Below are 12,539 nucleotides of genomic sequence, written 5' to 3'. Positions count from 1 at the left end.
GATAAGTTTAGTTAGGTTTTATTTAAAACTTCATTAATGTTATTTCAAACATTTCGTTATACTTTAGAATAAAACCTTTATGTTATTAACTAAAATGGACGTGCCCTCACAAAATTTGTTCAGAAGCGAGACATTAGTTAACTTTGCCAGGCCGCGGTTAAAACTCTAACTACCACAAAGCGGCACCGCCTTTACCTTTCGTGTCTGCCATTAATTTTCAACTTTAATACTAACCTATGTCGTCATTTAAAACAATAAATTAATCAACTTAAGGTCAAGCAGAATTACAAGTTGTAGTTCGGTTTGATTAAATGTTAAATTGTAGACAACAAATTTTTTTTTTTTTTTTTTTTTTTTTTTTTTTTTTTTTTTTTTTTTTTTTTGTGACTGAGTAGTCACTGTTTGCCTTGAGGTGGCATTTACAGTTTCACCGGGCTTGAGGTGGCCGGGCGCAGATGGCGCTTAGCCTAAACCTCGTTTAAGAGTAACTAGGCTCGAGGGCTCCCTCAGGAGCCTCGGCTCGGGCTGTTACTTCGTTATTATTACCGGATTGGGAGGTCACCGAGCTCTTAGGTCGCTTCGGTGGACGCTCCATGGAGTGACTGGGCGCAAGGGCCCCCGAGAGGGGACCTCGGCTTGGGCTGTCACTCATTACGCGTTTAGCATTCCGATTCAGGGGTGCCCGAGAGGGCCGAACCTCGGCTTGATCGGTTGCTATTATCTGATTGCTATTATTAATACAGCTAACATTACTGCCACTTCGGAAAGCGTTAGCGCTGGGAGAAGAAGTGGCGGAAGAAACTCCAGCAACGCTTCTACTATTAATAGGAGAAAACCTGCCTGCTATGAGGCCGTATCGCGAGAATGATTGTCGCAGCCGACATCGACTGCGGCGTGTGATCTGTTTGTGATGTTTGAGCTTAGCCTGGGCGATAGTAATTGCATCGTCTTGAAAGTCAAGAACGTGCCTAGGTCTACGATAATCCCGACGAAACTTACCGACCGCGATTGGATTGTAGGTGGCGGCACCTACAACTAGCGGATTAGTACAAAATTTGGAATCTGACGATAATTTATGAAGTCACAGTTGAACATCACTCTTATATGTATGTACAGCCTTTGTTCACATTTTTTACTTTGATACTGATATTGTTGATAAGTCTATAAGTAGGAATATATTTTTATAAAATATCCTGTTCAGTATAACAAACAGAAGATTTAATTTAATGTATGTACAAGTATGTAACTCATATATATTAAGATGGATATAAAGCTACAGAATGCAATCATAACATATGGCAGTTACAAAAGTCGTAACATAACGTACAGATTATGTTTGATGTGATATTTTTGTCCGTCCCTCGTCCCATGTTCCGACACTTGTTTGTTTCCACACAGCTACTCGTATGGGCGTAACCATTTTATTTTTATCCTGTCTCGGTATCTCATTAATGAACTTACGCACAATGTTCCTTTCCAAGTAAATTAAGCGTTCGTTTGTTTTTAAACTTCCATAATGTATTGTATAGGAAATCGTTATTGAGCGATTTTGTATACATTGTTAAATATATTTGTTCCGGCGTCTAATTGTTACTTATTTCTACATCCAATTAGGATATAAAAGTTAGTACTAACAGTTAGAACTACATTTCATAAGTGTCTTGTGTACAGCCGAGCTGGGTGACTACGACCCGCGGCGGCACGGTCCTGGCTATGTGTCGGAGTTCCGTCTACTAGCGCATCAGACGCCCGAGCTGGAGGCCAGAGCGGTCGAGATACATCGGACACTCACGTGAGTATACTGCGCTATTGCATGAAGTAGGTAGGTTATACGCTTTATTAGGAATAGGTCTATACTCTTCTTTCATTGCTATAAGATGGAAACGTAAATGTCATTAGCATTTCTCCGACTTTAAATTATGAAATACGAACAGTAGTTCACAAAATAATATCTTCAACTTAACACTAGAAGAAACTGTTTAAATTTAATAAAATCCACTCACTCCAACTTCTTTCTAAAACATTTAAAAATGAAGAATTTGTGATGCAATTTAATAGCACTAAAAGTCGCACTTGCCTTCGCGAGCGAAACGTCGCCACCTTTCGCGTTTAATTGAATGAATTTTTCAGTATGCAAAGATGCGGACCACAGGAGAGCAGCACAAAGACGCAATTACATGCAAATTATATACCTAGGTGTTTAGTACTAGCGTCTGGCTAGCTCGCGTCTGATTGCTCATTGTTGTCTTCAATTATGTGATAAACGTCATTATTTCATTGACTCCCAACACTAAGCAGTGCAGCGATGTAAAACATCGAGCAAAATTATTTATGACGCTTACAATTTTAAAAAATCAACGTTGAGTAGAATTTCGACCTTCTATTATAAGCTTCATTTAAACATGCATGTAAATGTTTTATTCATGATTTATATCAGTATTGTTCCATTTCAGAGGCATCTCTCCAGCGCAAGCCGAGCTCAGTTACTTAGACAAAGTGAAATGGCTGGACATGTACGGTGTCGACTTACATCCTGTATTGGTAAGCAAAACGAGAGAGGAGTGAGGTAGTGACAAATAGAGAAGCAATATAGAATGCTTACTTGCGCAATGTTTGGGAATAAACGGAGTCTATGACCCCCGACACAAAGGTCAACGTTGTCAAAGGACACTGCTTCGAGCGCCAAGTTCTACTGAACTATGTTTGTCATTTCTCTAACAGACGATATTTCTTTAATGCAGGGCGAAGACAGCGTGGAGTACTTTCTGGGCCTGGCGCCAAGTGGCCTGTTGCTTTTACGCGGCAAACATACGGTCGCTAACTATTATTGGCCGCGCGTCTCTAAACTGTACTACCGAGGACGATACTTCATGCTGCGTGTTGCTGACAAAAATGTAACGTATTTTATGGCTTACATTTTCAAAATGTATTCCCATGTTTTTCATACACACAAAAGCTCAATACCTTCCTTATTTACAACATTATTTTTGGACCAACTGCTATTTATAATGTTATCTTCTTATTGTTAAGTACACTATTATGACAAAAAATATATAAAAGACCATCACATCAAAGCATTCTTAAAATTAAAGTTTTCAAAGGGAACGAGCACAATACCGTGCAAGACTTGACCTGGTTCCATGTTTAGATCGCAGGGCGGATTGTGTAGGATTTTGTATGGTGTAAGATTGAGTCCATCTTATGCCGTCTCCTTGAAAGACATTCGCAGGCAGGCAATTACAGATAAGTCTGAGGAACTAAGAGTCGTATTTACTGTGCGGTGTCTGCGCTCCGATAAGACGCCGCGCCGCGCCGCGCCGAGCCACCCGCCACCTCGCGACTTTATCTCTACATATTTTACAGACTTCAAAATATTCTTAAACCACAGTACAGTAGCACATAAACTTGAGTGATAAATGAATACCGAGCTTTTCGTTATTCCGAATGCTTTACGGCTCTTTTATGTGGTGTTTTATTATTTTATGTCAGTTATTTAAAACTAGATGTGTTGAAACACGTCAGAACTAAATATGATTTAATATTGTAATATAATATTTTAATAACACATTTGATAAATATTAATGAGAAGTTATAACTTTGTATAAAACTAGTGACGAAAATCACGAATAAAGACAATACTGATATACTATTTTTTCTGTTTATTTATTATTCATATGTTTCAGAACGAAACCTTAACGTACGGTTTCGAGTCGCCGACACGCGCGGCATGCCGACACTTGTGGCGATGCTGCTCAGACCACCACGCGTTCTTCCGTCTGCAGCAGACTTCGCCCGCATCCGCAGACATGTTTGCACTCGGCTCAAGGTTACGGAACAGGTAAACTGTTCTTTTAACTATACTAATCACACCTGTGTACCACAGGGTTGGTTAGGTATGGATTTCCATTTGTCGCCGTCCCTGTAAACCTCTGTCGCTTTTTCCTCATTCGTATAAAAATATATATCTTCGTAGTGCTTCTTTAAACTGCATTAAATTGCTTTAAAAAATAAGGGAGCAAATATTGAAGAATAGCCTTAAGCAACTTTAAACCACCACTTGGCACCACTTTCCTAAAATTAATTAATGTCATGTTTCATTTTTTACGTAATTGTTTCAATTTTTACGCAATATATGAATATTGATTATAAATTCTCAACTTTATAAAATCGATATGATAAGTTGATAACTTAAAAAGGATGAATAAGTAAAGGCCCTTGAGCTCAAAATAAGAGGGTGCCAGTTCGTTTCATCTCGCACCCTTGAAGAATGCAAATTTCGAGTTGATCTACATTACGTCTAACTTTACTATATCAAGCTATCCTACATATTCAATGAAGCATATATTTATATATGTACATTAGCAATATTCCCCGGAATCTTTTACGTATATTTGAACATTTCAATGTAATAACAAATTAATACTCAACATAAAGCACATGGTGATCCTCGACACTACCAAGACGGTATGTTAGGGTGCTTCACATTATAATAGCAATCCCTTATTGTATATCTTACTTGTGCTTGGCTTACCGCACCTAAGCTATGATTTATTTGCCACAATATATTACTTTAACAACGCTTGGTAGGTAATTCTCGGCCATGTAATAATTTGAAGTGATTCATTACAAATCATGAGTTATGAGTTATGCGGTATTCTTGAAGGTCTAAGGAAATTTGAACAACGTTGTTTATTGAAGCTAGAGAAATTATTTTGACATTTATAAAGATTTATTTATGTTTAAGTTACTTTGAATATCTGGTTCTTTTTATGACACTTAACTTTATAGCTTTTTAAATATTTTTAACGAATGTTAACCTTTAATTCTTTTTTTTTTTTAATAACGCGTTAAGTAAAGTAGCATACTAAGTAATTAAAGATCTTTGAAATTTATAAAACTAACTGTAAAAATTTTTATATTTTGTTAAATAAATTACTTTAGATGATGTGTTTTTTTTTTACCAAATACAAATGTTTTTAACGATATTAAACACGTATTTACCGTAGACCATAAACTTTTGCGCCTTAAAAAAGTAATAGCAATTCCGTAGTAATGGTTTATATTGCTATAATTTTATATATCTTATACGGAGCTACTAAAGATTTTATAAACACAAGCATAAGCTTCTAAGTAAACAAGACTATTTTTATTCTTTTATGAGCACCTTCTAATTTACTAATAATTAAAGCTACTAAACCTATATTATTTTACTGTTAAATTATTCCTATATCTACAACATGTCAATACGTAAATTAGATATCAAGCGATAGTAATGTGAGCTACTATTGATCCCTTTGCTGTAACGCGTCATTTTCAGTAATTGGTATTTGATCATATGCCGTTCTAGCATAATAGTCCGGTAGTTCTAATGATCTTAGTCGGACTTTGACTAAAGTCGACTTTAAGTAAGTCAAACAGTTTTAATACAAAGTACTGGATATTTTTCTTTTAAATGCTAATCCTAATGACGCGATAATATACAAAAGAGGGCTTTTGTATTTCATCTATCTATCTACATATAGTTAGTTCGAAAAGTCTCCGCTTTTCTTTTGTTACAATTAAAACGACTATAAGTTTAATGAATAGTTACATGGTTATTCTGTTTGCATGTTATGAAATAAATTTTTCAAATATATCGTGTTCATTTGTAACGCATAATATTTAATTACGACAGCGGCAAAGTCTCGCGACCCCGGCCGCCGCCCGCCTTCACGAGGACTCCGTCGCGACGCATTTCGCGGCCCCCCTCCGCTTACTCCTCTTTACTGGATGGTAAATATTATTACATAACATAATTGTTGAGATATGCAGACAGATTTATCTTTTCTAATATCGTTTGCTCGCAGTGCCAAAGCTAGAAGACTTGAGAATAAAAGACTGTCCCCCTGAAGTAAAGCAACCTACCTCAGTGAACCGACCTAATTCGTAAGTCATTTTTTGTTACTAGTAATGTAGTAATGTTTACATTTTAAATATCTATAATTATAACATTTGCACACAATGAACCATATTTAGTCATTAAAAATATTGGCAACACAGAATAAGCGGCGAAGGTTTAGTCTACGAAGCGGGATGCGCGGCCGGCGGGGGCGGTGGGTCTCCGCGCTCTACGAGATCTGCACCCGCACGGCGCGGCCTGTACGCCGCCTCGCCCAGCGCCACGCGGCCGCCGCCCGCGCCGCGCCACCGCTCAGCTTCAGTCGACTCGCAGAGCTCCAATGACTCCAGATCGAATCGCAAGTCAGTACTCACTTATATCGCAAGCCACTGCTACACATCTCGACTACAGTTAGACGTTGATCACAGTCTAACGTAGGAGAGAATGATGATCGGGTCAAGTTTGTGACAGTCAACTAAAGTTAACGGTTAGTGTTAATAGATAAAGTTAACTTAAATTCGGGAGGAATAATATTGAAGACTGCACAAATCATTTTTATTTTTATTTTATCTAGTTTATCATGAATAAGCAATGGAAATTGAAGTGAATATGTAAGACCTCAGCGGAAGGTCTTGTTACTCACTGCAGACGGCGCGGAGGCCAGAGATGTCGCGGATCGTGTAATAAATACGACGCTTACGAGCTTAGACGCGCTCTTGAAGAAAGCTCCCGAGAACCGTCGCCTACGCGCCCTCTAATCCACCGTCTTTCCACTCAGTTATAAATTTATAATGATTTACATTAACTATCGACATGACTTTCTGAATAAAATAACGACTGGGTTATTTATATTTTAATACCCACATAATTATTCATCTCGAAGGAAATGAAATGGTTTTTTACTTTTATATAAAAAAAATCAATAACAAATCAAATTGGTTTGCGGGAGGGTTATGTGTCTGATGTATTTTTGCGGTTTCGTGAGATGAATGTGCCGGATAATAAGAGTTAGACAGGAAATAAATAACCACACCTTTTTTAACAATGTCTATAGTGGAGCCTCGTTATTTACTAATTCTTTGAGCCTTTATATTCTTTAAGTTTAGTGATATAGTAAATCTAAAAACTACGAAAACCGAGTACTTTTAATACACGTGCACCGGGAAAAGATATCACCGTAGGCTTAAATACCAGCACAAAAGGAATAAGACATAACAATTTTATCAGTGGAAACTCACAGTATAATCGTACATTGTGTAGACATCGGCATCGGTCGCGGCGGCAGCAGTCAGACGCGGAGAGCGAGTTATCCCGGGGATCGGGCCGCTCCGGCCGTTCCGGCCGTAGACATCGCCGGCACCGCTCACGGCACAAGCTCGACTCCGGCTCGGAAAGAGACGACTCACAGCCCGACACCAAGTTTGTTCTTCCTCATAACTAGAATTTGTTGACTCTATCACACTTATTACTCGATAACCCAAAACAAGGAAAGCCTTTCTTAAAAAAAGTTAAAAAAAAATGACATCTATTATTTACTATTCATAATATTTTGTGTTAAACTTCTTTACTAAGTTATCAGTTTTATTACAGAGAATACGAGTTAGTGGATTCAGAATCTCAATGGAAAGAAGTACTGAGACAAACGACTGCGGGCAGCGGCGTACAAGTAAGTGCCTAGGTACTAAAATACATCAGTGTTTAATTACTTCAAAGCAACTCTATCAAAACCATCGACATTATTACAATTAATATTTTTCAGGTTGCAAGCGTTCGTCGGTCACAAATGGAACCCGAAACGGGTACCCATCGTTCCTCTCATAGACCTAGGAGACATAGAAAACATCGGTAAGTGTCGTCCAAATAATAGCACTTGTAAATATTGGTAGAAAAAAAATTGATTAATTTTTTTTTAGGTCAAGATCAGGTTCACCTAATGAGAAGAAATGGCTGCCCACTGAATTGAAACAGCATTTAGAATTCTCTCTGGTCGATACAGCCGGAATGACGGAGGAACAATTGAAGGAGATCCCGTATACGGTGGTCCAAACGAGTCACGCGCGTCAGACTAAGCTCCGGACATCGTCGAAACATCGCCAGTAAGTTATTCTAATACAATCTATAGGTACTCTTTATAACTACTATTTTGCGATCGTTTATTTAATTTCTAAATGTTCCTTACATCTCACAAGCTATTTTTTCTATTGCTGCAAAATAATTAGTGCGTATTAATTCTAAATCTCAGAGTTTGTCGTTAAAAGTATTTTTTTCGTAACTATTTTTAAATAATTATTAAAAGCAAAAGTTTCGTGTTTCTCTACCTAATTAATGGTTATTACATATGTGAATGTAATTTCAAATCTTGGTACAAATCAGAAGTGTTCTTAAAAAACTCTACATCCGTGTAAGGTTAATTAACAAATGCGAAGCTGATATTTAAAAAAGGCTTTTATTTAATTTATTTATACAGGGGTGAACACGGCTCGTTGTCGAGGAGGGAGAAAAACTCGGGCTCTCTTGTAAAAAGTAACCAAGACATTCACAACCAAGGGTCGTTAAGGTCAAGTTCCAGCACTTTAAGTACGCACAAAAATAATGATAAACATGGAAGGTTTGTTTATATTTATTTCTCAGTTAGCTCCTAAAGCATTATTCAGGTTATGTTTTATTTACAGACTTCAGTTTCTTATGTTGCATCTTAATTAATTTGAACTATGTAGTTCAATCCACCGTGCTTCAATTCGTCGCAAACGGAAAAAAGTGCGGCAAATTTTCTTATTATTTTATTTTCGCTAAAAATTACAGGCAAATTCAATTCAATTATAAAAAAACAGCTATTCAATTATATTTGAATTAGAATGATAACTTCATGAACTTTAATGACTATAAGCTTTCTTTCAGACGGGCTTATTCAGGTTATGAAGAGCAACTATTGCGGTCTGGCGAAGACTTCCTCCATAACGGCTACAAGGGTCCACCGACGCCGGTGTCAAGTAACAACAATCCATACAGCCCCGTCACCAATAGCAACAGCAACAGTTCCAGCGGGGAACTCATCTCTGGCAGCGCCCGCGTCTCTCATGAACATACAGATTCAGGATTAGGAGCAGATCAGGACTACGCTTACTCTTCGGAAAGGTAAGAAATGAACAATTAACCTTCAAATTCGTACTTTTCAAATAAAGTGCACAGTGTAACAAATCTATTTTTTCATGTCAATTTTAAATGTGGATATGTGAATTTGAATTTTAAAACACTGCTTTTGAAATTACGTTTTTAGGTAAATCGCGAAAAGTTTGTGGATCTAAGTATTTTTTCTTGTCAAATACACATACATGTTGAGTAGAGACGCGTGTTTATATACGACATTATGCTAAGGTTTAAGAAGCTCATTATAACTCAACACTGAGTACTCTCTTTGGATCTTCAAGCTTTAACCCAAATGTGTATTATTACGTACGCGTTTTATACATTCATATATTTTTGTTTTCACGTATCCACCCAATTTAGGTGGAACGACTAGTTAGTCTCAATTTTGTGATAGTTAAAACAGTTACAGTTGAGACAATAGCTGTTTGATAGAATGAAAGGTGTTGGATATACGTAATACTCGAGTGAAAAATTGAAGATTTCAATGTATCGTAGCTCTACATTGCCTATTTTTCCAACAGATATTGCTACTTTTGTTTTTCCTATAAACTATCATTATTATTGTAACATAGGTCGAGCGACAGCGCGAAGTGCGGCGCTGGGGGCTCCGGTGGCACAGTGCCAGTGAGTAGGCAGTGGACGCTGGGTACAGGCGCGGGGTGTGCGGGGTACGCGGGACGCGCGGGGGCAGGCGCAGGCGCGGGGCTGGCGCGCCGACCGCCCGCAGCGCCGCGCACGCGCATGTCCGCCTCAGGCTCTCAGCGCTCGCTGCTGTCAGTGGCCAGCGACAGCGCTACCTCGCGGCGCGCGCGCGACCTCACGCAGCGCTACCCTCACCCCGCAGACAGTGGCTTTTCTCTCTTCGTGAGTGGGCGCTTCGCTTTCTAACAGTCTTCCGCCGTCTGACGACCCCGTTCAAATGTTCTATTCTAGGCAGTGATAATCTTATGATAGCCTGATTACAATCAACTTTACATTTAAACAAACATTGTAGAACATACTATACTAACTTTGATTGACAGTTGTCTCGTGGTGTCGACAAAGTACGCTTTGAAATAAATTGGAAAAAAATGACTTATTTAAACCCTTTCTTCATCATTCATTTCTTTATAATCGAGCCTTAATAATAGTAAATTTAAATATTTAAATAGGGAGGATCCCTAAAAGTAATATAATTATTTTGATTGCACATGTCAATAGAAATATATAAAAAAATTATCGTATTGCTCCATACAAAAAAATTATTTTTTAAAAACTATGCAGTGTCACTGGGGTCGTCAGTATAACTCGCAGTTCCTGTTTCCGGGCGCTACATCATAGCATACATGTTAACAGTGTAAATACTGGCCGCTGTCCACAATCATACATCATTGAACATCTAAAATGTACTATTATTATTTACATCGCTCTTTGTTTCATTTTATACAAAACATACAACAGTTATCAATAGAATAAGATGTTTTTGATTTTTAGTAAATTATTACTGTTGCGTTTTGTATAATATTAAATAAAGCATTTTTTTAAAAATTGTCATTTATGATGTATAATAATTTTTTTTAATATTGATGTAAAGTTACGAAAATATTTTATTCGAAAAATATAGTTTATTAAAATTATAAATTTATTCTAAGCTATATAAAATTATGTAGGATAGTCTAATTTACTGACGAACTTCTTTCAACTGTGGCAGCATCATTAGAACTCTGTTCTGCGAACAAAACTTTAACTGTAACTTATTTCAAACTATGCTTCGAGGGGCTTAAATTCCAGCATTACCAATGGCGAAGTGCTAAAGTATAAATAAAGTCCGGTTCGCAAATAATTTTTCCATTACAAACTATATCTAGAAAACTATTTTAGTACTTTACTATTTGCCTCGTTTTCTGGGTACGATTAATCTTCATTTCAGGCTTTATTAGTGTATACAGTAGTTTGAATGGAATTTGAATTGGGATACGCAGAGACATGCTAGCAACAACAACATAATGGTGGGCGAGAGCGGATCGCTGGCACGGCGATACGCGCGGCCGTCGAGAGAGTCGCGGGACGGGCGCGACTGCAACGCCAACGTGCCGCGCACGCACGCCCGCCTCGCGCACCACGCGCACGCGCATCACGCGCATCATGCGCACGTGCGACACGACAACACTCTCGACATTATCTTAAAACCACTCATTGAGAGCACGCAGTAAGTAAGGCTCGAGCCCTCCACAGTCCTCCTTAAAAATCCAATCTCAAGCCCAAAAAACCTTCAAAATTCGTGGTTGTTAGATGAGAGAGTAAAAGAGACAGAGTTTATAATCTCTCGAGTACGAATTAACTAACTCTTATGTTTATGAAGGAATAATATAATTTATATCGTGACGTCCTTAAAGGAGTAGTCTCTTTGGAGAATCAGCTGAAAACCATATTTAAAAGTTTGCACAATTACGTCTTTCATAATTTTAGTTGCTACAATTCTAATAAAATATGTTTCTCAGAGTGAAGACATAATCGAATTTGTAAGTTAAACTTAAAAGTGATTATTATAAAAATGTGACAAGGCGTGAATAAAGTGAGGTTTGAGCTTGAGAGGGGATTTTTAATAAGGCCTATGGGATGGAACGTAGCGGAATGTTAGCTGCACGCCCGGGTCTGTCCGCCCCCGGTTCGCGGTCGCGGAGGCACGCTCCTTTGTATGTCACTGTTGTTTGTTTGTTTCAATTAGTGCATGCGGGGACTGGGTTGGGTAGCTTGTGGTGAAAATCTAACTAACTAACAAATTAACATTATATTTATAAAAATATGTATATATGAATGTAATATATTTGATTGTGTGTTCAGTGATTAAAATTATGTCATAACTTTGTGTTTTACTACTTTTTAAGATTGGTGTATATAGCTGATTTTATTGAATACATATATATTTTTTTACGATACAGGCTTCAGAGCACTTAAATACAACGGACGAGTCGACATCAGGAACAAAGGCATCATCTACATCTGTCGACTTGGCAAAACAAGGACCTGCAGAAATGAGTACTGAATTGTGATGAAAGTCAATAGATAAAAAATTATTTTTTTTTTCAAATCACATTTTGTCGAATAAATAACTTATATATAAAACTTGTATTTAAAGCTTTATATTAAAATGATGACGTGCAGTCATATTTCTAATTCTAATAAATGTATTACATTAATTTGAGGTTATTGTCAATTTCAATATGAAGTTAGTATTTTTGCCTAAGTATTCATTTTGCCATCGGCCTTTATCAAATAAATATGTGCATATTTATATAATTCAATAAATTCAGAAATATATGAAGGTCGAACTAATAAAGCGTGTTCCGATTCCCGGATCGTGCTAGCGATTATTTTCATCACAATGAGCTACAAATCGTTGCCGGGCAACTGTTTGTTAGCAGGTGATTTCTCCCTTTTATTAGAAACAATATTCTGGGAACACAGTAACAATTATGATGAACTACGCCAAAACAGTATCAGATTTTTATGATTACTTAAATACAAATCTGTA

General features: G+C 37.4%; 1 protein-coding gene across 3 annotated transcripts in view; it reads left to right on the top strand.

Moving 5' to 3' along the window:
* The window catches only part of LOC106709095 (band 4.1-like protein 4), a 51,266-nt gene extending 39,195 nt beyond the window's left edge, over window positions 1–12,071 (top strand). Inside the window, exons 6-21 of one of the 3 annotated variants that reach the window (XM_014500794.2) lie at window positions 1,672–1,792; window positions 2,454–2,541; window positions 2,742–2,894; window positions 3,684–3,838; window positions 5,675–5,772; window positions 5,847–5,925; window positions 6,040–6,240; window positions 7,139–7,297; window positions 7,469–7,544; window positions 7,638–7,723; window positions 7,792–7,974; window positions 8,346–8,486; window positions 8,777–9,013; window positions 9,598–9,649; window positions 10,987–11,213; window positions 11,947–12,071. In XM_014500794.2, the coding sequence (XP_014356280.2) occupies window positions 1,672–1,792; window positions 2,454–2,541; window positions 2,742–2,894; window positions 3,684–3,838; window positions 5,675–5,772; window positions 5,847–5,925; window positions 6,040–6,240; window positions 7,139–7,297; window positions 7,469–7,544; window positions 7,638–7,723; window positions 7,792–7,974; window positions 8,346–8,486; window positions 8,777–9,013; window positions 9,598–9,649; window positions 10,987–11,213; window positions 11,947–11,962 (2,072 nt within the window). In that variant the 3' untranslated portion in view covers window positions 11,963–12,071. Of the gene's footprint in view, window positions 1–1,671; window positions 1,793–2,453; window positions 2,542–2,741; window positions 2,895–3,683; window positions 3,839–5,674; window positions 5,773–5,846; window positions 5,926–6,039; window positions 6,241–7,138; window positions 7,298–7,468; window positions 7,545–7,637; window positions 7,724–7,791; window positions 7,975–8,345; window positions 8,487–8,776; window positions 9,014–9,597; window positions 9,890–10,986; window positions 11,214–11,946 lie in introns of all 3 variants that reach the window. The other 2 variants (XM_014500793.2, XM_014500795.2) reach the window with 2 other exon arrangements.
* The last annotated feature ends 468 nt before the right edge of the window (window positions 12,072–12,539 follow it).

Source organism: Papilio machaon, chromosome 2 (genome assembly GCF_912999745.1).
Source record: "Papilio machaon chromosome 2, ilPapMach1.1, whole genome shotgun sequence".
In the NCBI taxonomy this organism is placed as follows: domain Eukaryota; kingdom Metazoa; phylum Arthropoda; class Insecta; order Lepidoptera; family Papilionidae; genus Papilio; species Papilio machaon.
The sequence above is the reverse complement of the archived record's forward strand: the minus strand, read 5'-3'. Positions and strand labels throughout refer to the sequence as shown.